The 23,915-nt window shown below is 34.3% G+C and overlaps 3 protein-coding genes across 3 annotated transcripts; all 3 read right to left on the minus strand.

The window, feature by feature from the left end:
• Positions 1 to 268: 268 nt before the first annotated feature.
• Positions 269 to 10,132, minus strand: LOC105642316 (Acyl-CoA N-acyltransferase with RING/FYVE/PHD-type zinc finger domain-containing protein). Its single transcript, XM_012227119.3, has 22 exons — positions 9,871 to 10,132; positions 8,995 to 9,776; positions 8,803 to 8,880; positions 8,489 to 8,693; positions 8,274 to 8,382; positions 5,723 to 5,815; positions 5,433 to 5,525; positions 5,114 to 5,206; positions 4,802 to 4,894; positions 4,580 to 4,661; positions 4,442 to 4,501; positions 4,314 to 4,366; positions 4,001 to 4,167; positions 2,820 to 3,030; positions 2,571 to 2,628; positions 2,347 to 2,403; positions 1,998 to 2,243; positions 1,531 to 1,592; positions 1,382 to 1,438; positions 1,204 to 1,297; positions 824 to 964; positions 269 to 712 (listed from the first exon to the last, which is right to left on the minus strand). The coding sequence occupies exons 2-22, from the start codon at positions 9,751 to 9,753 to the stop codon at positions 590 to 592; spliced, it is 2,934 nt and encodes a 977-aa protein (XP_012082509.1). The 5' UTR covers positions 9,754 to 9,776; positions 9,871 to 10,132; the 3' UTR covers positions 269 to 589.
• A 4,374-nt stretch (positions 10,133 to 14,506) lies between these two features.
• On the minus strand, positions 14,507 to 19,602 carry LOC105642318 (uncharacterized). The gene is made up of 8 exons (XM_020682483.3): positions 19,339 to 19,602; positions 19,046 to 19,252; positions 18,828 to 18,950; positions 18,681 to 18,718; positions 18,405 to 18,570; positions 15,329 to 18,145; positions 15,082 to 15,158; positions 14,507 to 14,950 (listed from the first exon to the last, which is right to left on the minus strand). The coding sequence occupies exons 1-8, from the start codon at positions 19,417 to 19,419 to the stop codon at positions 14,716 to 14,718; spliced, it is 3,744 nt and encodes a 1,247-aa protein (XP_020538142.1). The 5' UTR covers positions 19,420 to 19,602; the 3' UTR covers positions 14,507 to 14,715.
• A 1,872-nt stretch (positions 19,603 to 21,474) lies between these two features.
• Positions 21,475 to 23,210, minus strand: LOC105642319 (UDP-glycosyltransferase 73D1). The gene has a single exon (XM_012227121.4). The coding sequence runs from the start codon at positions 23,065 to 23,067 to the stop codon at positions 21,592 to 21,594; it is 1,476 nt and encodes a 491-aa protein (XP_012082511.1). The 5' UTR covers positions 23,068 to 23,210; the 3' UTR covers positions 21,475 to 21,591.
• Positions 23,211 to 23,915: the final 705 nt, after the last annotated feature.

A 23,915-nucleotide genomic window follows, 5' to 3' on the forward strand; every position in this document is an offset into this window, starting at 1 on the left:
TGCTTAAGAGAAAAACTAGACTATTATTTGTCATTGTTGAATGCCTTATACTGTGTACATTTACAATAAACATTAGGTATTAAACTTTAAAATAGACGTCAAATTCACTGATGCAGATTTCCCTTTATGCTTCAGTGAAAGAAAGCATTTGAAAACTTCAACTCCTGCATTTTCTTGTGATTAGAATTAAAATAAAAAAGGGACATGTTTTTATAGAATGAGAATATATTCAACCTAAGAAAACTACCTCCAAAATAGCGCCACTAGATTAATCTAAATTGGTACTATATACCTGATTTAGCAATTGATGTTTTGCAAATTTAGCTACATTATTCCTCAGGAAATTTCAGGGGTGACATGACTATGTTTATCACGACTTGACAAATAGGAGAATGTAATCCGCACAAATGAGTTGCATGTGCTTCCTGTAGATACTAAAATGGTAGAAGAACTAAGTCACATATGTACTTAAATAACTTGCTCTATACATACATCTCTTATCAGGGAAAAAAAAAAAAAACAATAGGAACCAAAAATGAAAACACTAAGCTTTTCCTTCACAACAAAAAGAATAGCCCATACAACTTCTTTACAATACTTCTACAGACATGGTATTTTGATTAACAATTCTACAAGCAGGAACCGCTTTCTGCAGCATTGATGTCCCTTTGAAGTTCAACATCTGACAGCAACTTTTTCTGTATTTGCTAAGCTGTAAAAATAATGTAGCAATTTCAATATGAAGATGCAGGCAAGAAATAGCACACCAACATATTTGATATACCGATGTATGGTTACACTTGCACGTATAGGTATCACATACCTCATCTGGTTTTATCTTCTGAAATCCAAATTTGTCCGTCCATATAGATTCCGCCTCTTCAGCAGATGGAAGCACAAGGCTCTGAACATTTAAAAAAGCCAACAACTTCTCGATGCAGGAGAACAATAACTGGAAATAGCCCTGAAATGTTGAGTAATTCCAATAAATATTCAAAATGCACCATTTTCATCCTTCCGCTGAAACTATATAATAGCAAACCAAATTTCACTAATCATGGTTCCCCAAAAATAAAATAAGCAAGGTCTTAAACAAAACAAAAAAAAAGCATAGACTAATTCTTCATGGAAGACTAGCATGATAAATTAACACTGACAGTAACTGAAACTCGTTAGGTGTGATACACCACATGCTAGTCTCACCTTCCCGTGGTTACCGTTACTTGTTGCAACTAAGGGAAGTTCAGCAACTTCTTGCCCAAATATTCTAAGTATTCCAGCCGACACAACAAACGAACTGCAAAATTAGAAATTTTAGACTGTTGTCATCCTCGAGACGGTGACAAATCACCTAACTTAGACATGCAATTCCATAACTTACTTGACCGTTAATACTGCACAGTACATTCCTCCATAATCTTGGCCCTTTGAATTCTTCCTGTAACAGAGATTTTACGCCAATTGTGCAGTGAGGTAGGAACTAAATACCAAAATATGCAACATAAGATATGTGTGCACTCATAAGCTTACCCATAAACCATCAAAGGAATAAGATCACGTCCAGTTGTATCTACTATAGGATCGAAACATTCCTGAAATGAAATTATATTAGTCTCAGTGAGATAATGCACAATAAGGTTCTTTCATTAGTGGATATGAGTGTGATAAAATATTAACCAAACGAAGGAAAATGGAAAATGATATTGCAATTTATTACTGCATACAACAGTCATAATATGAAGCTGTTATTCAAATTAATATTATCAGTGAGGAATCTGTACAAATCAAATGAAAATAAAAGGAGATGCTTGCTCAATTATTTAGGTAGAGAACCATAAGACAATAAGTATGCATATGTCTAAATACATAAGAAATAAGTACGCATATATCTAAACATGTAAGGAACATTTTCTGCATTTCAAAATTGCTCCAAGTATTATAACGCTATAGGCAACTGGTGGCATGCAAGTTGATGTACATGGATGGACGGTACTTACTTGGAAGATTGCATGAGCTTGTGAAAGTAACAATTTAGTTTCAGAAGTAACAAATTTGCCACTAAGAAGCCTCCATCTCACGTCAATATCATTAATGATTTCCAAGCCTTTCTCCACGTTCTTCTTCTTTATAACATTCAAAAGAGGTTCCTCGAGTTTTTCAGCTCCACGCACTAGCAACTTCTGCAAAGTAGAATGAATCCTACAACAATCTGGACAACAAAACCACTTCCCTTTTGGCAATTCCTGTCAAACAAGTAGGCATCAGACAGCAAGTCCGCCAAATAAGAAACTAAGTTGAAGCAAACAAATCTTTGTCAAAACAGTAAAGAATGATATAGGCACCAACCTTTAGGTTGGCTATTTTATGATTCCTCAAACAGCCCACATGAAATTCCTTCTCACACTGTTAAAAAATGAGAATATTACCAGTTAAGACTCAATACAATCTATAAAGCAGTTGATAACAGGAAGACTACCAATAAAAGTAAATTTCCATTTGAATATACAGATACGAGCATTTAACAATTGAAACTTATATATAAAGCATTTGCATTCAAAGTGGACAATCACCTGATCACACAGTATGATTGTTCGTGGACCGAATCCAAATCTGCTAAAATCATAACCTCTGCATATAAAAGATCAAAAGAAAAATACAAACCTGATGAGATATCTACATAAAAAGGGGCTTAATCCGCAAGAATACGTATATACATGGCAACAAGAGCTCAGTACAAATTAGTTAGCAGAATAATGAGTAATGATGAAGTCGATATTTCAATCATTACAGTCTAAACTCTGGCAGAATGTAACTTTTACCTGCATAACACGCATCCACTAAGCTCTGCTTCTAAGTTTTTGACAATGCGCATGCATCTCTTTGTTATCTGTTCTATAGGATCAACTCCTGAAACCCTTCCAGCTGCAACAGCATTGGCATTATGTTCAACAAACTTTTCTCTTTGGAACATATTCTTGCAAAATTGGCAAAACCATTTTCCACGGGGAACACTGGATAGAGATGCACACCCTACATAGACCAATAAATTGCTCATCAAAATCAACTCAGCCAGATCTGCTCAGAGTTTGAAGCTTTCACGCAATTTTTCGTTCAGAAAGCAGATAATGAAACAATTCTTTAGCATCTTTTCAGAAAACAATATATCAGATACAGGAGGTCTCATCACATTCCCTACCCCCCACCCACCCAAAAAAAAAAAAGGGTTTAACGAGAGAAATACATCAAATGGAATAGCGCAATGAAAAGTTGCAAGTTTAACCAAAACACCATTGAACACGTATAGACACACATGCATATATAAAATAAATATAGACACATTTACTATAGATTAGAACAATATCATGTGTGAAATAACACGTACAGATCATAGTCCATTAGTTCGCTCACTACTACATCCAAGTTGCAGATCATCTCTATTTTCTAGTAGATTTAGTAATAAGTAATGAAGCAATTTGTAATTTTTGTCCAAAAGAATATATTACTATTGAAGAAGACAAAAAAGACAAAACAAGCCAAAGTTAATGGAAGACAATGCTTTTCAAAATCCAGTGATTGATATAATTAGACAACTGTCACAACCCACTTGTTGCTTCTTTCAACGGAGTATATACAAGATTATGAGGACCAAATATCTAAAAAAATTTAAGATTTATAAAGAACAATGTTTCAAACCAGACATGGTGCTATTGATGCACCATAACTTCATTAGATACATGCATTACTGACTCTTCTCTTTCCATTCAGCCATACCTAGATTATGTTCTTTTCTCAAGCAAGAACGGCTGAACATCCTCATCTATTAACAATCTAATCTACCAAAGAACTCTTCACAGCAGAAAGATTTGATTGACCTAAAGAAAGTAAATGAAAAGATCCAAACTATAGCCAACCATACCCCAAGTACCAGGTCCCCCTCTCTCTCCAACAAGACAAAAGAAGAAGAAATTGAGCATTCTGATAATAGTAGATTTGCATTCACCTTTGTGGAAGGCCCTTGGGCAACCATCACAAAGAACGAGACTGCCACCATCTGAACAGACAATGCATAGGTCATCATTGTCCTTGGCAGAATACTTGCGGCCTTTTGATAGTGATATTGCCAATTCATGAAGTGACACACCATTAGATGTGTAAATATACGCATACCTGTCAAGAAAACACAATAATGACTTTACACATACTGCTACCTTGCTTTCTTTCCTTTCTTTTTTTTTTTTTTTTTTTTTTCTGGTGAGGGTGGAGGAGGAATAGTTAACATCAAAAAGTTACCAGATATCTCATCATAAACTTACGGCTTTTTGCGAGTAGCCCAGCCTGCATGAGCTTCAAATGTTGAGGGGCTGACCTGCATATCAGTTATAAATAATGCCAACATGTCTGATGAAAGATTAAGGAACCATGAAGTGCAAGTAAGAAGTACCTCACAGTTGCAGCAACAGCAAAGTATTCCAAAGCCCCTCTTGTAACCCACAAGCAATTTCTGTGCAGAAGAATAATTACTTTACACAATAAGGGAGTGTAAACATGTACAAACATAAATGATATTTATCTCAGCCACCTGGCCACGAGCATAGTATGCTACTTCAGTTCCATCAGGCAATCCACCATCCTCAAAAACCAATTTATGCAACCTCTGATCTCTTGAGAAAACAAGGTAAAGAAGACGAGAGAACTCTCCAAATCAGAGTGAAAAATAAACCCAGAAATATGCTACAACAGGAAGCAATCAAGGCAAAGAAAAAAGAACAAGGGCCAGGGAAGAGGGAAGATGAGAACCGACTTTGTTGTTATTTTCCACTGGCACTTATTTTGTGAAGAAGCACTTGCTGATGCACTTTTCAAAGACTTTGATAGTGTAGCTGGTTTTGATGTCCTAAAAAATGGGAACAAGAACACTAACAAAAGGTTAAAGGGAAGTGATATTTAAGAAAAACATCAAACCAAAACAATTATCATTTTGCCTACCATACTGTTGGTGAAGCAGCGATATTACTTGACAGCAAGAGGGGGGAAAAAGGAAAAAGAAAAACTAGAAGCTAAACATGGTAAGCCAAACAACAAATATGCATCACATGATAAAAACAAATCCAACCTTGGTGAGATCTTCAATAGCTTCCTTTTCCGTGATGAGGGATGTGCAGAAGCAATTACGGAGAGATTTGATATCAACTCTGATTCTGGTGACCTGAATCATCAAAGGTAGAAGCTTACAATGAAATCTCTGCATTAAAAGCAAATCAGCAACAAAACACACACACAAGGAAGCACCATTTAATATATATCTTTGTATTTTCTATTTTGTTCTATAACAAAGGACAACAAATATTAATCACTTATGTTAAATAGAAAGCCAAAACTTAAGCCAGATTATGCTTATATCATATGCTAAACAAGAAGAATAAGATACCAACTTTGTTCTTTTCTTCTGTTCACTCTTCTTTCTTGAAGACATGCGCAATGGAGAACTTCTTGATAACTTTGCACCTAAATCTGGTTTTGCTGGCCTGAAATAATGTAGATTGAAATCATTATAAAAGAAGAATAGTTTCAGATCATAAACTAATGCGCCTAAAAAGTTGGAAAAGGAAATGTCACAATAATGCATCAGTAAATAACTAAGAATGCCAAAACTGAGAAGCAACAATTTATGAGCAAACATGCAATGCCAGAAATAAAAAACAAGATGTAAAAGGATACCAACTTTCTTGCTATCTTGCTCAGAGTATTATCTTGGGAGAGGGTAGACATAAAAGCACTTCCAGTGGGATCCACAGACAAAACTGGCTCTACTAAGCTGAAATAACACAGGATAAGATTAGCATAGCTATATACCATTCTACTCACATTCTTGCAACTTCTGAGTTTTAAAAAAAAAGCTTCACTTATTTTTCACTGTTAGTTAGTACATCAAAAAGCAAGATGTCATAAAAGTTTCCGGGTTAAGCAAGGAAAAAAGAAAACCTAGCATTGAAATCTATACAAATGCAATATTTTTTTGTTCCCCCATTATTACACTTAATTTGCACATTCTTCTAATACAATTAACTTCTTGAAGTTTAGGGAATGAATAAACTGGCTTTCAAGAACAATTTATCCACATAAAGAGAATCTAACTAGCATGATTCATTGTAGAGCGGCTGGAGCTCATAGCTGTTAACAGCATGCAAGAGGCACGAAGTCCACAAGACAATGACCCCAATAGCTCCACAAGGGAAAGGCAAGCGACCGACACGATATCCGAAGAGGAAGCTTACATAGTGTGAAGTTGTTGGGCTTGCGGGTTATTAGCAGAAGTAGTAGGCATATTTGTGGTAAGTCATGGGCCTGATGGGCTTGAATCTTTGGCTGCAACAGGTGCAAAAGCAAGGGCCAAGAAAGACATACCCCAACAATTTTCACCCCTGGAGACCCCTATCACCAGATTCAGAAGTTCTCACCCAATTACAGTTTGGTAGCAAAGTGCCAGAGAGTTGCCAAAATGGTGCTGGACCACCACCCCAGGAGTTGCCATCCACTAAACTTTCCATTATTGGCATCTATGCATCTTGAATCTCTCTCATCCTACCTTGTTTCTGGTCTTCTCTGTTTCTCTACCCTCCCCTGGCTCATTTCTGTCCATTTTTTTCCCTCTCTTTCCAGTTTTTCACAGTCTCTATTTTTGTTTCTGAACAATTACATTAATAAACATCTTTGATGTATTTCAACTTTGTTCTTGTCAAGTCCACACTCACTTTGGGTGTGCATGTTTGTTTCTCTCTAAGTGAGTAGATTGTTAAATTTATATCAACATTTTGAAGATTATTATCTTTAGTAAACTTGGTTAGAGCTAATTTCTTGAATGTATGAACATTATGTGTTAATTTTAGCGTTTTCCTTCACCTTTTTTTTTCTGTCAGACCTCTCTCAAGCATGTGCTGGGCTCCAGGCTCTAGGATCCATGTGCTAGTGCACCATATGCACCTAATAACTATGAGAAACCTCAATCTTCTATAATGATAAGCGTAGTTATTTTAGCTCTTCATTTTCCTCCAAGTACCCATCTTGGATGAGGACACCAGGATATGGATATGGATATGGGTACAGTATTTTCACTCTTCGAACTAGTAAAAGGAAAAAATATGAAACTTTGAGAAAAAGACCAGCCTGACATTAAGACACATTTAATAGATTGCTTATAAGCAAATATTGCATTTAGATAATGACAAGTCCGAAGCATTCCAAATGTGCCTCAGTGAAGTTTATATTTTGGAGAAAAATTAAAAATGAACAAAAAAAAAAAAAAAGATACCCCTAGATACCATATAAATTCTAACCAAAATTAAACTACCTACATTCTAGAAAGAAAGAAAGAAAGAACGAAAGAAAGGGGGGAAAAAAAAATCAGCATATGAAATAAAAATTTCACAAATATGTTTCCAGAAAATATATGAAAAAATGTGGGTCAAAATGTAATCAAGGAAATCATGCTGCATTATAACAAAAACCTGGGATCAAATCTTGCTAAATGGCGTAAACTCTGAATAAGTGAGGAGGCTATCCCAAAAAATGTGTCCCAGCCCCATCCCTTGCTGGGATGGGAGGGGGATGTTAAGGATGGTGGGGGGGCTGGGAAGAAGCAAATAAACACAAATCAAAAGCTGATAGTAATCCCTTTCAAAAAAAAAAAAAAAAAGTTGATAGTAATCAAAATGATGTTTGAACTTTGAAAAACTTGAACTCATTGTTATGACAGAAATCAATTTGAAAGGGGCATAAATTTTTGTTGCACATTTTGTTATATATCCTGCAAAAAAATTTAATTTGTGCACATTTTAGTAGTCTTAGCCTTGCTCTCCTGAAACACTGATACAAAACTAAAAACTCACCACTTGAATATCAAATGAAGTCTAAAACATGGATTAACCAAGCTATATTCATTCGGATATAAAGGGTAATGCACAAGACCCAACCTTGAAAATGTGAATCGATAATTGATTAAAAACTAGCATTCATGGTAATGGATGAACTACTCTACAATTTACATAGGCACTATAGACACGACTTTGCACCTTAAGTGTTTTCAAGAGCTGCTACCAGACTGCCAATCTTAAACTTGGAGTAAAACAAATGAATACAAAGTTTCCATCAACTACAATACATATATTCATCCATCATGACAGGAACTACTGTAAAAAAGAAACATCCACCCAGAATTACAGGATAGAAAGGGCACAAAAAAAAAAAAAAAAAGAAAGGAAGCTGCAATTGCATACCTAGCCTTTATACTAGTTTCAGAAGCTAGCGCACCATTAGATTCTTTTGACTCCACACATGAATTGCATAAAGGTCCTATTTTGCCAACGTATATTGTAGGGAATATACCTAGAATATTTAATACCGAAAGAATTCAGGAGAAGAGTCCAATATCATCAAAAAGCTTTTAGCATTAAACAGAATTTGAAATGAAAAGACAAAGATAGAAACTCACCTTTGCATCTTTTACACGTGAAAGTTTTCTCTTTCGGTAAACCACTAATGGCATTTTGAATTGTTGCTTCCAAAGAACTCAAAGGAGAAGCCCTACATGCATTCAGTACATCGAGCAGGCTCTTCCCATTCTCAAAACAAATGTACTGTGCTGCTCGTCTGTATTGGCTGATAGCATGAATCTCAAATTGTGAAGGTGGAATAACCTAAATTAAAGGAAATGAAAGTAAGAAAGAAGCAAATTAATAACGAAATCATCATTCATGAAACTAATTGGCTTTTTAAAATTACAACTGCAGCAAAAAGAATGCTTACTCTACATCCCTTGCAGAAGGAACATGAACACAGAATTCCAACATCTTTGATTACACCTCGTAGGCAAAATTCCTGATACTAAAATACAAAAGGGAAAAAGAATTGATTAAAAACTGCAAAATATCACCCAAAGAGGAATAGGAAAAAGAAATTATAAAATGTATCAGAATAAGAAGGCTAAAGAAAACAAACCTTCTTGCCGCCCATGTAAACGACTGGTACACCCTCGAGAAAGCCAGTCTCAAAGAGCTCCTTGACTGTCATCGGCACATTATTCAATGCAATCTTTTTAGACATTTTCAACTCTAAATTTCTCTTTGGAGGAGTCAATGCACTCCCTTCAGCTATCATCTCCACGTCTACTTTAGAAAACATTTCAGTGTCAACAGATTCCAATCCATTAACCTTTACCTCCACAGGCTCCAACTTAAACTTCAAATTCGACCTTGTCAACCGTCTTAATTTATCGATCCTCACCTCAGTATTCTCATTGCCTTCTTCCTCAGGTGGAATTGGCTTGGGATCACTCATTAGTTCATCTTTACAGCCAGCCAATTCTACATTTTCAACAACTTGACTCTCTTTTTTTAGCGTCTCAGCTGCTCGGCAATCTTCAATTACGCTTTCAACTACTTGAAACTTCCGATCCTCATTGAGTGCACTATTTATCCCATTAATTACACCTAATTGTAGCTCCTCAACACTCTTAATCCTTTTACTTTGTAAATCGTCGCTAACTTTCTTACATTCACTAGCTGGTCTACTTCTCTTATTCACCCGAGAATAAACAATGTAACCATTTACCTTCGCAACTCTGAATCTCTTACAATTACCATTCTCAGATACTTCCGCCGGCGGCAAATCTTTTCCAATTGACAGACCACAGCTCCGACCAAACGAGCTAGCTAGCTGGGACTGAACTCCAGCCACAAAAGCCAGCTCTCTCTTCATTTCCCACAAAATCACCAAAATCACTGCAAATACAAAAAGACAAATCGAATAATTAAAACACAAAAGATCAAATTAAGAAAGAAAACAGATTGATTCTGAGGTTTTGGGATAGATTACCTCAGTGTTAGATGAAGGGCATGAGGAATTGATATAGGAACTTCGATTCGGAAAGAAATGGTAATTGAGATAGGGACAGAGAGGATGAGATTGAAAATTGAGAGAGAATTTTGGGTATTTCTTGACAAGGGTTTTATAGTTGGGGTTTTGATCGAACAGAAGATATGGATAGGTAGAGAGAGCAAAGGTTGCGGTGCTATTGGGAGGCGAACTGACCAACTAGTGATAGAGAGCAAAGGAGGAGAGTGTCTGCGATGTAGAAATTGGCTAATGGCAGGATCAGTAAATAAACATGGGAATTAAATGCTACAGTCAAATTACTGTGATACCCTCAAGACTTCTACGAAATTCCCAGACTACCTGCCTTCAACGTACATTATTTTTGTTGGGCCAGATTCGGATAGAACCAACATCAGTTGGGCCCAACTCAACAGAAAAATTTTCAGCCCATAACTGTATTTGTTATTTGAGAAAAATCATTTTTAGTCGACTCTACAATAAAGATTGTATTAGAAATTTTTTGAATAGACTTTCATTTTGTTTTGCTTTGTGTCAAAATAAATTTTAAATTTTCAAAATTTACGTCTTATATAGACACAAATTTTATCCAGTTATTAAAAAATAAAATTATTTAGATTTAATCATTTATTTTTTATTTTGAAGGTGATACAAATTTGTATAAAAGAGTGAAACTTGAGCCTTAAATGATCAAATGAATTCATCAAGGAAAACACTTAAGCCTACCCATCCTACGGTTTTAAATGAGTCAAGCCGCTTGTGAACTATTCAAGACTTGGACTAAAAAAAAAAATTTGTTCGATAAGTATAGTAAATGAATCAGAAGCTTATAAAGTAATTTTTTCTTTTTAACTAGCCAAGCTCAAATTTTCTTTTTCAAGCTCGTATTAAACTCGAGTCAAATTCAAATTCGAGCGTAGCTTATCTAGCACAGCTAGAGCTCAACTTGCTTATAACCTTACTCATACATGAAACTTAATTCATTACAGATTAAGGTGTCCAATAGAGTTGGATCTTTGTTAATTAATTAATGGCTGATGTTGTTGAGTACACTTGGAGAGTCCTCCAATTGAACTTCTCCCTAGTGCATATGCTCAGCAACTCACTTTGCAGTTTGCACTGCCAGTACCGACAGCAACTCTTGTATTAACTATAATAATTCTAATTCTTAATTAGCTATAAATCTTAATAAGTAATATATATACCAACTTCATACATAAGCAAATCTACTTTGCGGTCAAGAAATAATGCAGAGGTATTATAGTATTTGATGTTGCAAATCAGGAAAATTAGTTTTAAAATGGGTTTTAATTTATTATTTTTAAGCCAATCGAATTAAGATTAGGATAATGAGGCAAGCAAAATGATTGTCAAACGTGATGTTCAAAACTACACTGCCTTCTCTTTAGCTAGTTGTTGCTGCTGCTGCATTATTTCATTTGGCTGCAATGCAAGCTTAATATTAACTCTATCTTTAGTTTCCACTCTCAAGATATACATGTCTTGTCTCCCTTTGCATTTATTCTTTAAAAGAAGAAGAACAAAATATGCCAAAAAAGAAAAAAACAATTATAGTTTATGCACTTATGGGTCATTTTAATTTGATGTGAGGTAACCATCTGAGGAAGAAAGTGGATCGAGATCATGTTATTTTTAGTTATAGCATGCATCATATCTTATCCATTAGCTCAATTGTCTAGTTTTGTCTACTCATGAACAAAAAAACGATAACATATTTGATTTTAGCGGTTGAAATTCTTCTGTATTAAATAATATCAGTAACGCATTTGGCATGGATCAGTTCTCCCAGTAAATTTTATCTGTAAGATTAGAGATTTGAAACCTAAAGTCCCTGACAGAAGGGTTTTACTCGAAAATTACAAATTTAAAATGGTTGAAGTGAAATTAATAAAAGAACATTAAGAAAAATCTCAAGCATATAAGACTAACTATAAGAAGCAACTAATTAGTAATTACTGATCAATTTCTCTATAAGCACAAAAACAAAGATAATAAAAATCAAACCAGAAACAACATATATAATTTATTTACCAAACTGCTTCACTTGGCCATACAATATGTATATACTTCCCAGCTAAACATGCATATACCATAATTAGATTCATAAGAAAAAAGAAAACAAACGTACATATATAAATGACAGACAATTGATAATCTGACTCGCCCTTGTGAAAGTTTCCTCCAAGCTTCACTCTTGCATATAAAGCTAGCAACGAGAGATTTCAAAAGGAAATGAAAATGCCAAAGGATCGAAGTTGCCCTATAAGAAGACAAACCGCCCTTAAATAAGGCGATTCAGGTCCAACCACACCCTCCCATTACAATTTTCTACAATACTTCTACGAAGAATCACAGAAAATTACTGGGACAGACCGTACATGCACACACACAGACACACACAAATAACTTCACAAACACCAAGCCAAGCAGCCGGCCTCCAGCCACCCTAAAGGGGTGGCCGGAGAGAGCCAAGAGAGTCACATAATGGGAAGGTGAGTGTTTGTGTGGGAAGAGGGTTTGCAGATAAAAATTGAGTTGGTTTTTATGTTATCGTGTGTCTGGGTCGTGAGAGCAATAAAAGGGTGAGATGACTTAAGTAGAAGTAGTGTTTTAGTGTGTGGTCACTTTTTTGGTTAAAAAGGGAACCAAAAAGAAAAAGTATATACAGAGAGAGTGCAATAGGAACTGCATGTTTTAGCATCTTCCCTAGGATATGCCATTGCCACCTTCCATTCACAACTTCTCCTTTCATATATTATTAATCAATTTCTCCGCTTTAATTAATTAATAAATTTAATTTCTCCTTTCATAAGTTATCGACCTCTCATTGCATCATTATATTAGCTTTATGAAATTAAAATTCATATCTAATTAGGCAGTAAGCGACCTAAATCCATGTAAAAGTCATAAGTGTAAGTTTGAAATTTAAGAAATGCACTTGCTGTGAAAGTCAAAATCTTTACATTGTATGAGCCGAAGAGAGATTATATTTTATAGTTCTACTAAAAAAAACATATATAACACCCCAAGGGGTGAGATGGGATAGTAAGAGTCCCTTCTCCCTTAACTAGAGGTCTCAAATTCTAGTGGACACCCCTTTTAATAGCTAGAATTGCTCACTAGAAGCAGGCAGTCACAGACTCAGAAACTGCAATTAATTTTATAAAAAAAGACATAGAGATATTAATTAGTGGAAAAACTAAAAAAATAATAATAATAGAAGAAACAAGTAATACTATTATGTTTTTATGTTCAAGAAAAATTTAGATGGAAGCAATACCAACCCACTATTAATATTGAATATTATTATATATAAGGTACGTCCAATTCTTTAAAACTCTTTAGCCTTTTCTGGTCAGTAATTAAGATTTCATGTTGTTTGTGACACCAGCAGTATTATTCTTTTGTGCTTTCAACAAAGTAGTTAGACATTGCGTACGTAATGCTTTTTAAGGATGTTCTTAATTCCTTAATTCTGAATAGTCATCCAATAGTGGTTTACATGGGTTTGCCTTTGAGGCTCAAAATGGTTTTATTTTCAAATGAAGAAGCAAATTTGAATTCTAAAGATTAAAGAAAGAAAAGATAAATTTGTTGTAATAAAAGAAAAAAAAAATAATAATGAGAAAGAAAATAGATTATGGCAAGAAAAGGATAGGAGTAAGAGGGTGTAAGATGAATATGAAAAGCAAATGGTGAAATTTGGTTGATATGTATTATGAGTATCTTGAAAAGGGTGCATAAGAATATTACTTGATGCCAAAAATCATACTAGAAGAAGCTGCCTCCATGATCTTTATTTTGTATATTTCTTTTCCATTTCCAACTACTATATATGTTGTCCGTTAGAAACTTAATTGCTTCCATGTGTAACTTTATATCTCACCGTTCATTCAGTGAAACGATATTTGTCTAGACTGAATTCATGGTTCAGTTACCAAACAAATCAATAAAAATAAAATTTTTTAAAAAACTATTTTTATTTTATTTTTTTCTCTTGTATATGTTATGAACACTCATCTTTCAATAAAAATTTTTATTTTAAGCTAAATAAAATTGATTTGAAATGAATTTCAAATTTTTTTTATATAAAAGAAGAGGAAAAACACTAAGAACTATACGGTTTAGAATAAGCTACGCTTGCAACATCATGCGTCAATCAAGGAAAGATGCCGGATGAAACTGATTAAGAATATATAGATCCAAATCAAACAAATAAGTAAAATTTGAAAGATATATATGCACTAAAATTAGCTTCTCCGAAAACATGAGAAATGGTGATCTCCTCAAAGAGTGGAAAATAAGATTGGATAGATATTTTAGAAATACATCTTTCAAACTTACCTTAAAAAATAAAAAGAGAGTTTCAATTAATTAACAAATACAATGCCGTTAATACCAAACTTACCTTAAAAAATAAAAAGAAGGTTCAAATGAATTAACAATACGCGTACGATGCCGTTAAACGAATATAGAATCTCAAATAAACGACAGCTCTCCTTTTATACAGACGAAGGTAAAACCCCGCGAGTCGTTTCTAAAACGACTTGTCTTCTAAAATAGAGAGGAGATAATTATTCCAAAGTAGACTGAAATATCACAGAATGAGATCACCAACTTCCAAATTGAAAAACAACAAATCAATGAAAATCAAAATTCTAACCTGACAGAAAGGAAAATTAGCTGCAGACAATTTTTATTAACTGATCTCAAAATCTGTCAGCTAACCTTTGAATTTTTATTTTATATCTACAAAAATGAAATGTACATATAAAGGTAAAAATTGGAAAAATCTCCTAAAATTAATTAGAACCATCTCTTTCCATTATTAGTTGCCTTAAGCTTCATCACAAGCTCTTCCCTTTGAGCTTCTACTTCAGCATATTTAAGGCTCATGTTGAAGTAGCGTTCCCTAAGCTCTTTTAACTCTGTCTCCAATGATGATTTTGTTCGTTCAAATTTTTCTTTTGGAACAACTTCACTTTCTGCTTTTGATTTTCTTGGTGATCCTGTTCGACCTTTCCGGCTCTCAGCAGTTAACCTGCATTCATGCCAATTAAAAGGGTGACCCAGTGCACGAATCCCACATTTGTGAGCTCGAGAGGCCATTTTCGTGTGCAAAAATGTTCTTTATTTTGAAGAAATTAAATGTTATGTTCATCTTGCACTCACCTTTTAACCTGAACTTTGAATGCATTATTTGCTTCCATAGCCTTGGATAGTTCATCTTCAAGCACAGGATTATCACCCTATTATCATTAACCAACAGAAGTCAATTCGTTAATATCTAAAAACCAAAAGTAAATGGCCAAATACTTAAACAGGAAAAAAAAAAATGATGCATGGGCAAATTTAAAGAATGTAGCTTCCTGTAGCAAGATTTTAGTTTTATGGGTAAAACAGAGGAGAGAATACATACTTCTTTTTTCCTCGGATTACGCTGTTTTTCCTTCAATATGATTAATTCTTCTTCAAGAATTTGAATTCTTCTTGTGCTTTTTTCTTTCACCTCCTCCAGTTGTTGTATCTGCTGTTGAAGTTGCTTATTTGCTCTCTTGATATGGTTGAGCTCATTTTTAACATCTGCATCTTGTTCACATAAGGACTCTTTTGCAATTAGTTCACTCTCCAACTTCTGAATCTTTTCTTCTAAGGAAAGATTATCTTCTTTGAATTCTTCTAGTTCAGAAATAGTCTTCTGCAAGTCAGTGATTTTGTCGATAAACAAATTCTTCTCTATATTCAACTCTTTACAGTCTTCAGCTTTTAGATTCAATGAAATTTCTAGTTTCTCTTTCTCAGTCTTGATCGCATTCACTTCATTCTTCAAAGCCAACACTTCATCCTGAAGGGTTCCAATTTTCAGCAACTGCGCCTTCAAATTGGTAGATTCTTCAATAAGTTGTTGCTTCTCGTACTCAGATACTGTAAGCTTTAGCTCAACACCATTGAGAGCGGTCTTAAATTTTTCTTCACACAATTTGTAATTCTCCAACAACTTCAACATCTTTCCATTATCAGCCTTTAGCATTTCTTGGTTTTGTTTCGAGGAAGCAAGCTCATCCATCAAGTCTTGAATCTTCTCCTTGGATTCTGTCTGTGAGGCATGGAGTTCTGATTCTAGCTTAGTTATATTTTTGCGTAAACTAGATGCTTCATTCGCAGAATCACTAGCTATTCTATCTCTTTCTTCTTCAGTTACAGAGAGTTTCTTGTAAAGTTCTCCAACTTCTCTTTGAAGATTCTCAACTTGAACCATCTTCTCGAAATGCATCTGGTCTAATTCACTAAGTTTCTTCTTCTGTTTCTCATTTTCCTTGAGAAGTGCATCTATTTCCGAAGTCAGGCTTCTCTCCTTTGAGGCACTATCTTCTAGTAATGAAGAAATGTTTTCTTGCAAAACATTTACTCTTTTGGAGCAATCTGCAAAATTTCTGTGCAAATCTTTCAATTTCATCTCCAAGCGATCACAATGCCCTTTCAGTTCTAACTTCTGCTTTTTCAACTCTTCATTTGATTTCTGAAGTGAACTGCTTTCTTCCATAAGATCATGCATTTCTTCTAGCTTCTTCTCCGCATCCATTTTCTGAGTCTCCATCTCATTTCTCAACTTTGCAGTCTCATCTTGAAACTTGACTACATTAAATTTGGAATCCTGTAGCTCCAATACCATTGACTTGTTCGCATCTGTTAAGTTTCTTATCTGAGTTTCCAAGCCAGATATGCAAGCTAATAGGTCTCCATTTTCCTGCTCTAGTTCAGATAAATGGATCTTGAAATTTTGCTTGCTACTTTTCCTCTCTAGAGTTTTGTTGGCAGAAACATTAGTATCCACACTGCTGCCAAGCACCATCAAATCCTTTCGCAAGTCATTCAAGCATTTCGTAGCAATATCATTTTCTCTAATGACAATTTCCACATTTTCCTCTAGTTGGCTTTTCTCTCTTTGAAGGACAGAGAGCTTGTCTTCCAATTTCCTTTGGTAATTTTTAAGATTTCCAATTTCTTCTTCTTTTGACAATAAACCAGTCTCAAGTCTTTCTATCTCCTCTCTTTTTTCACTCAGTTCAGTAACTGTACTTTCCAACTCATATTTCAGATTCTCAAGTTCTTGAATTGAAAGATTGTAGTCATCTTCAATCTCCTTAACAACTTTCCTCCTGATTTTCTCTTCAAGGTCGTGAATTTGGGATTCATGCTCACTTACTTGTGCAGAATTGTTCCTCATTTCCTTAATCTTGACTAAGAGCTCAAGGTTTTCTTCTGTTAGCTCTTGGCAATCACTTTCTACTTCCTGCAGTTTTGCTTTCAGTGTTTCAATTTCTGTTATCAGAACTCTCTCACTTCCATCTATTTCCTCCAATGCTTTTTCCAGTTCTTGCACTTGAGCTTGCAAATTCTTTTCTGATTCTTGCAATTTTTGCATCTGCAACACATTAACCTGTATAGAACTTTCCATGTCACTGAATTTTGATTGTAGAGTTGAAAGATTCTCTATTTCAGCTTTCTGCTTTTCCACAGTCTCTTCAAGCTCCTGAAGAACCGAAACAAGCTCAACATTAGACTCCTGACTCCTATTCAACAGCAAACTGAGATTAGCAGTAGACTCTTTTTGAAACTTAATCTCATCTTCCAATTCTTTTATAACATTGGTTACTCCTTCATCTTGAAATGTTGAATCCTCCAAGCCTCCTGCTTTCACCTTTGACTTCTCTAGCAACAGCTTCAGCTGTTCAACTTCCTTTTGCAATCCATCGCGTTCTGCATATGCTGCAGAAAGCTGCATATCCAAATTTACCTTATATTTGGACTGCTCAGTATGTTCTTTCCTTAACATTTCCAAATCAAGCATTGCTTTCCTTGCATTCTTCTCCCACTTCTTAGCTTCGCTACGAAGATCTTTGATGGTAGCTTCTGCAGCTTCAAGTAGGCTTTTAGATGAACCTGAAATTCTCAAAGATTGTGCAGCAAATTCTTGAGGGTCATCCGCAGAAAGGTTTTCTGAATGCGTAATCCGCGAGTTAAATGATGAATTATCTGATTGAGAAGCATCTTCAGCATTATAACTTCCTGGAGGTACACTATTCTGGGAGCTAGTTGATTCTTGTCTTGCAATGAGGGTATGTTCACCACTTGGAAAAAAACTCTCTGTGCCAATGGAATTTTCTGCCGAGTTATAGCTATGCTGTGAAGAACTAGACAAACCTGCCTCTTCTTGAAGTACACCTCCCTCTCCCTTGAACCAAAAAGGAAAAACACACACACACACACACACATACATGAGAAGCAAAACAATTTCAGTATTTCATATACTAGTAACAAAAATATGTTCTGCAAACCAATGAGCTTTGATTCAGCGGTAGCGGAGTTGTTTATAGGACTATGAGGCTGTAGGTTTAAACCTCAATTCAGAGACTAGTTGTAATCAAACAAAAAACAAAAAGTTGCCATTTTGAGAAACATGCAGCAAAATTAAAGCGAAAATGTGATCATACCTTCGTTCCATTGTCTCCTTGATGTGCAGAGCCTAAATCTCTACTAGAGTACGATCTTGCACTCTTTGCTAATGAATTATCAGACTCATCTGATTTCATTTCTGCGTCCTGAGAGTTTGTGTTAAGATCTTCCGTATGGGAATTTGTTTCTTTTGATTCACTATCCCTGGAATTTTGTATACAGACAAATTTTTCACCAGGAAACAGTGTATTAAAAGCTCAAAAGACAGCAAAATAGAAGGAAAAGACTAAAGTTCCATCACTTCATGTACTAACCTAAGATTTAACTTTGGTGTCAGGCACTGAATCTTGAGCTGCAAATCAGATTAAGAAGACATAATTGTGGAGAATAGATCTCAGTATTACAAATTATCAGAAAAAAATAATCAATATAGGTAGCTAGAACACAGTCATAAAACTTACTTGTAGAATAGTCCCATGATTGCACTTTTTCAATGGGAATGAAACTTGAACAGGATCACTTGAACTCATATATGTTGCCATGTTAATTAAAGCTTCTCCAAGAATGCCTGATCTAGATGATCCCTATATAATGCAAGTTTGAAATAATATTTTGAAAAGAAAGAAATAGACTCTGAAGAAGATCGACAATGGCAAAACAGAATACAGTCTCTATATACCATGGCAAGAACAAGCTTGTAAAGGCAATCTTCAAGCTCCTTTGAAGAAGAAGATTGAACATGTTGAGGAACCCAAATAGACTCTGAGACAGTCTCTGTCCATTGACAAGTACCAGTTCTTGAAGAAGCTTTACTAGACTTTGCAATTGTTTTTCCAGTCTCTACCGAGATTATAGATACAAATAACTTGTCCCATCCTTTTGGCACCTGTCAAAGTAAAACTCAAACATCATAAAAACCATATTAATTAAAAATCTTAAAGTGGGTTTTGTTTATTAACTAATGATAATTACCTGTAATGCTTTAAATTGAGAAAACTTGAAATCAATTCTTTCTCCTGACTTTGCTGCCTTATTCTTGTGCAACCTGAACATTTTCCCTTCTCTCTGTCCTTTTTTTTTTTTTCTTGTTCTTGTTCAAACAGTGTACATATGATATGACAAATTCAAAGATAATTAACAAGAAGAAGCTTAATTACCACATAATAATTACAATTAGCAGGACAAGAAGAGACAGACAGACAGAGAGAGAGGATTAGCTAAGTGGTCATTGTAGAGAATGGTGATATTTTATGTCCTACCAACTTTAGGCGCTACTTACGTTTGTTTGTTATGGAAAAGATAGAGGATCGAGAGAGAGATGCATGGGATTTTATGATTGTCCGGGTATCATACGCTGGGTCGTCAACTATAAAACGGCAACACAAAAGCCGAGTCTAACTCTTACTAATCCTAACTACTCGCTACCCAGCACCCAAAGCAGGCTTTTTGACCCGTCACCATGCTTGCTATTTCCTCAAAGATTGAAAAATAACTCCTAAATATTTTTTAATGAAATATCTAGGAGTTATTTGTAAGATCAAAATTTATAATAATTATTTAGTAATGAAATCAAATGAATTTAGTAAGTTCAAAATTTTTATAACGTAAGAATTTTGTTTTTATTTTCTGGCTTCGAATCAAATTTAAATTCTTAAATCCTTAACCCATATAATTTAATGATATTTGAACTCCGCTTAGAAAAGAGTATTTTTCTAACATGAATTTAATATGAGCGGTTCAACACATTGATCATTAATGTTACAAGTTTGATATTCATATACAGAAACATTTTTATTAGGAGCGCTTCAACCTTTAATAAATCGACCCGGCGCGAACAAGAAATAGTTAAGTTTTATACATCATTAAATAATCGTGGATCTTTTATGAAGAATTCTAGACTTCGTTTGCTAAAATTTTGTATATATTAGTCATAAATATAGTCTAAAAAAATATTTATGGGAATGAATCAAGAATATTTAAGGAATAAATGTGCTAGGATAAATAATATTTTTATTTGGATTTATAGATATAAAAAAATATATTTAGACCATTTAAACTAAGGGTGCGCTGTCTCCACCCAAGAATAGATACTTACTATGAGTTGTTGGTATCAATTTTGGCGATGAGTTATATTGTTAGATCACCAATCTTTGCGGCTGTCTTTTTCTACTTTGTGCTTTACACGGTTAAAGCACATAGATACAGTTATAGGTAGTGTAGTTTTAAATTTAATGGTTCCATAATATTAATTTTATACAAGATGGATATTTGTATAATTTTTTGCGCAAATTGATTAGTTAAATATATAGAAACGACGTCGACGGATTCTCACATTCTTATTGACAATCTGATTTGAATAAGTGGATTAATTATGACATGTCATATCACATAATTGTGCTAAAAATAAATAAAAAAAATTGGTGAATGTGGGCAATACTTTTCTAAAGTAAGGATCAGCAGAGTTACCAAATGGACTATTTACCTGTTGAATGAGCTCAAAAATTCTCTCATAGCTTTACCTGACAATATATATAATTTTGCGGGAAAAACAGATTTAATTCATTCTTTAGCTCCTAGGCCATTCCATAACCCATTTATGGCAAAATAGGCCCCCATTAATATCACTTCATTGCCAACAGCTAATTGATTTACAGTTGCTGGCCCAGGCCCAGGCCCATTATTGATTGACCCTCCATCATTTATTCCTATTCAATTTTAAAATTGTATTAAGTTAGATACATTTCAATGTAACTCCTCATTTTTTTGGGAGGTGCAACCAAAACTGTGAATTTAAAGTTCTGGTTCTGGTTTTTCATTTTAAAACTAAACTGACAATTTGGATTTGAAATATAAAAATTTTTATTTTTATTTTTATAATAATTATACTTTCTAAAATAATAAAATTTTACTCCCTAATTTTTATTTTTTTTTTCAACCTTTAGTTCTAGCTCCAATACCATTTCTTACCATGTTAAGCAAATTGAAGATGATAATTTGGGAGCAAAATGAGCTAATGATATTAATTAATAATAAATAAAGAAAATATTTACTAGATTATAATGATTTTCCATTATGGGTTACACACAAAAACATTTCACTCACTCATAATACATCAAGTGCAACTACCTTCAATTTCTTTTGAACATTGATATTATATATGTTTATTAATTTGCATTTGTGTGCATGTGCGAGTATTGTGAACTTATAAACTTTTTTCCTCCAAATTCATACATTACTTTTATCTTGACCTTGTTGGTTCATGACATCTTTTATTAAGAGTGACAAGTTAAAGTGAGAAGATCCACCAAATTCCATAGCATTATTTGCCATTTCTCCAAGTTCACATGCTCTCTTCCTTCTCTTTTCCCCTTCTTCTCCACCATCCATTAAGCTACTCACAGCCATTTCCACTTTTTCTTTCTTCACTAAAACTCCAGCTTTCTCTTCCTCTCCCCATCTCACAGGAACCTCAACTCCAACTCTAACTCCAATCTTTAAAATCTCCACAATCAGTTTCTCATTAAGAAATTGCTCAGCAAATAAAGGCCAAGTAATTAATGGCACACCAGAGCAAATACCTTCTATTGTTGAATTCCAACCACAATGAGTTAAAAACCCTCCAATTGAAGGATGTGACAGTATAAGAACTTGTGGAGACCAACCCTTTATCAACAATCCTCTTCCTTTAATTCTTTCTTCAAAATTTTCTTTCTTGAACCATTCTTCTAATTCAAAAGATTTCTCTCCTGTTTTTGCTACCCAAATGAAAGGTTGGTTAGATGCTTCTAACCCTAACCCTAATTCTATCAATTGTGATGGTTCTAGTCTACACAAACTACCAAGACAAGCATAAATGACTGACCTTGGTTTCTTTGAGTCGAGAAATTCTAAGCATTGTTTCTCATCGATTGAAGCTTTATTTCCTCTTTCCAACTTATCTAACCTTTTCTTATTACATAATGAAACCGGTCCAATGCACCATACCTTCTTCTTTATCGCTTGTTGGTATAAATCCCGGCACCCATTTTCAAGCTCGTCAAAACTATTTACCACAACACCATAATCCGTTGATTCAGCTTCTTGCATCTTGCTTCGGAGGTCATCCAAATCCGGTAAGCTAACGAAGGATCCCGGAAGTTGACATCTTGTGATAGTGAACTTTTCTGGCATTCCAGGTACCTCAAAAGGTTCGGTATCTGAAGAGACCGAAAGATGTGCATTGTGCAATCTTATATTATGAGAGCTCAGAAGAGAAAAGGAACCCATTCCATGAAAAACTAATCGGGGAACGTTGAATCTTTGAGCAGTTCTTGATGTCCAAGAAAGATATTTATCTGAAATAATGCAATTTATAGGAGGTTTCGTGTTTTGAAGAATGTTTTCTAATGGTTCTTGAAGTTTAGCAAGTGCAGTATAGAATTTCTTGATTAAGTTTCTTGAGGGAAGAGTGTCAAGATTTTCATAGCCTACAGGGAGACCAACTTCTTGACAAGGAAATGGGATTTGTACAAGATTGATGGAAAGGTTTGATTCTTTATTTGCTCTATAAATGACTCTTTCAAATCTTGAAGCATTGAAAGGAGTCGTTATTAGGGTAACAATAACTCCACGCTCTGCAATAAGTCTGGCCATATCTATTACAGGTATCATATGACCTTGTGCCATCAGAGGTATTAGGAGAAAATGAGGTTGGCTAGCCATTGGAGCTATTTGCAATAAAAGTGGTAATGCAATTGTTAGATTTTGGTGAGTTTACTACTACTAATAATAATATATTATAATTGGGTAGTAGAGAGTATTTATTATAGGTTATGCATATGTTTATATGCCTAGAGAGCAATTGGCCGTTTCTGTGTGATTTGTGTCATAGCGTCAAGGTCTTATATTTGAGCTGGACTTTGAATAAGTCTATATATACATAAAGAGATAGTAAAGAAAAAAAATTACTAGTTAGAATTAGTCTATCGGTTACAACCTGACTGGACTCGATTTCATGTTGATAAAGCCAATGCAGGTAAATTTATGTTGTATTTATTTGAATAAGTCAATGCATATGCCTTTAGATTAACATTTGTTTATATTAGATTTATTATAGATTTTCAAAAAATAAGATAATATATTATGCGGATTGCCAAAAATGCATCTTTACCATTTGGCAACAGTTCATTTATTAAGAAATTGTAGGAAATAATAATTGTATTTAATAAAAATAAAGGTTAAATAATATTCCTTAATTTTATCAAAATTGCAAATAATTTTGAACAAAATAACTTCAAAGAGACAACATAAAAATTAATGGAGAAAATATATAAAAAAATAATAATAATCTCCTGTCTATGTTCTTAATGTCCTTACGCGAAGTTGACTTGGACTGATTCTTTCTTTTGGATTCAACCAATTATAAGATGACATAGACCGTAACTATTTTTGTCTTAATTTGCAAAATCATTTTTGTTTCATATTATTGACTCCACAATTTCGTCGCAGACGCGTTTTCATTCATTTTTATTGACTCTATCATATTATATTTATATTTATAAATATATTGT

Source organism: Jatropha curcas, chromosome 2, assembly GCF_041381405.1.
Source record: "Jatropha curcas cultivar XTBG-Jc1 chromosome 2, XTBG_Jcur_1.0, whole genome shotgun sequence".
NCBI lineage: Eukaryota > Viridiplantae > Streptophyta > Magnoliopsida > Malpighiales > Euphorbiaceae > Jatropha > Jatropha curcas.

Coding starts and splice junctions, on each gene's coding strand:
- LOC105642318 (XM_020682483.3), bottom strand. CDS start 19,419: ATGTTCAGGTTGCACAAGAATAAGGCAGCAAAGTCAGGAGAAAGAATT. Junction 18,951..19,045: donor ACAAGCTTGTTCTTGCCATG/GTATATAGAGAC, acceptor TGCATTATATAG/GGATCATCTAGATCAGGCAT. Junction 18,146..18,404: donor AAGGAGACAATGGAACGAAG/GTATGATCACAT, acceptor TTTTGGTTCAAG/GGAGAGGGAGGTGTACTTCA.
- LOC105642319 (XM_012227121.4), bottom strand. CDS start 23,067: ATGGCTAGCCAACCTCATTTTCTCCTAATACCTCTGATGGCACAAGGT.
- LOC105642316 (XM_012227119.3), bottom strand. CDS start 9,753: ATGAAGAGAGAGCTGGCTTTTGTGGCTGGAGTTCAGTCCCAGCTAGCT. Junction 4,895..5,113: donor CTATTGAAGATCTCACCAAG/GTTGGATTTGTT, acceptor CCCATTTTTTAG/GACATCAAAACCAGCTACAC. Junction 1,593..1,997: donor AAGCTCATGCAATCTTCCAA/GTAAGTACCGTC, acceptor ATTTCATTTCAG/GAATGTTTCGATCCTATAGT.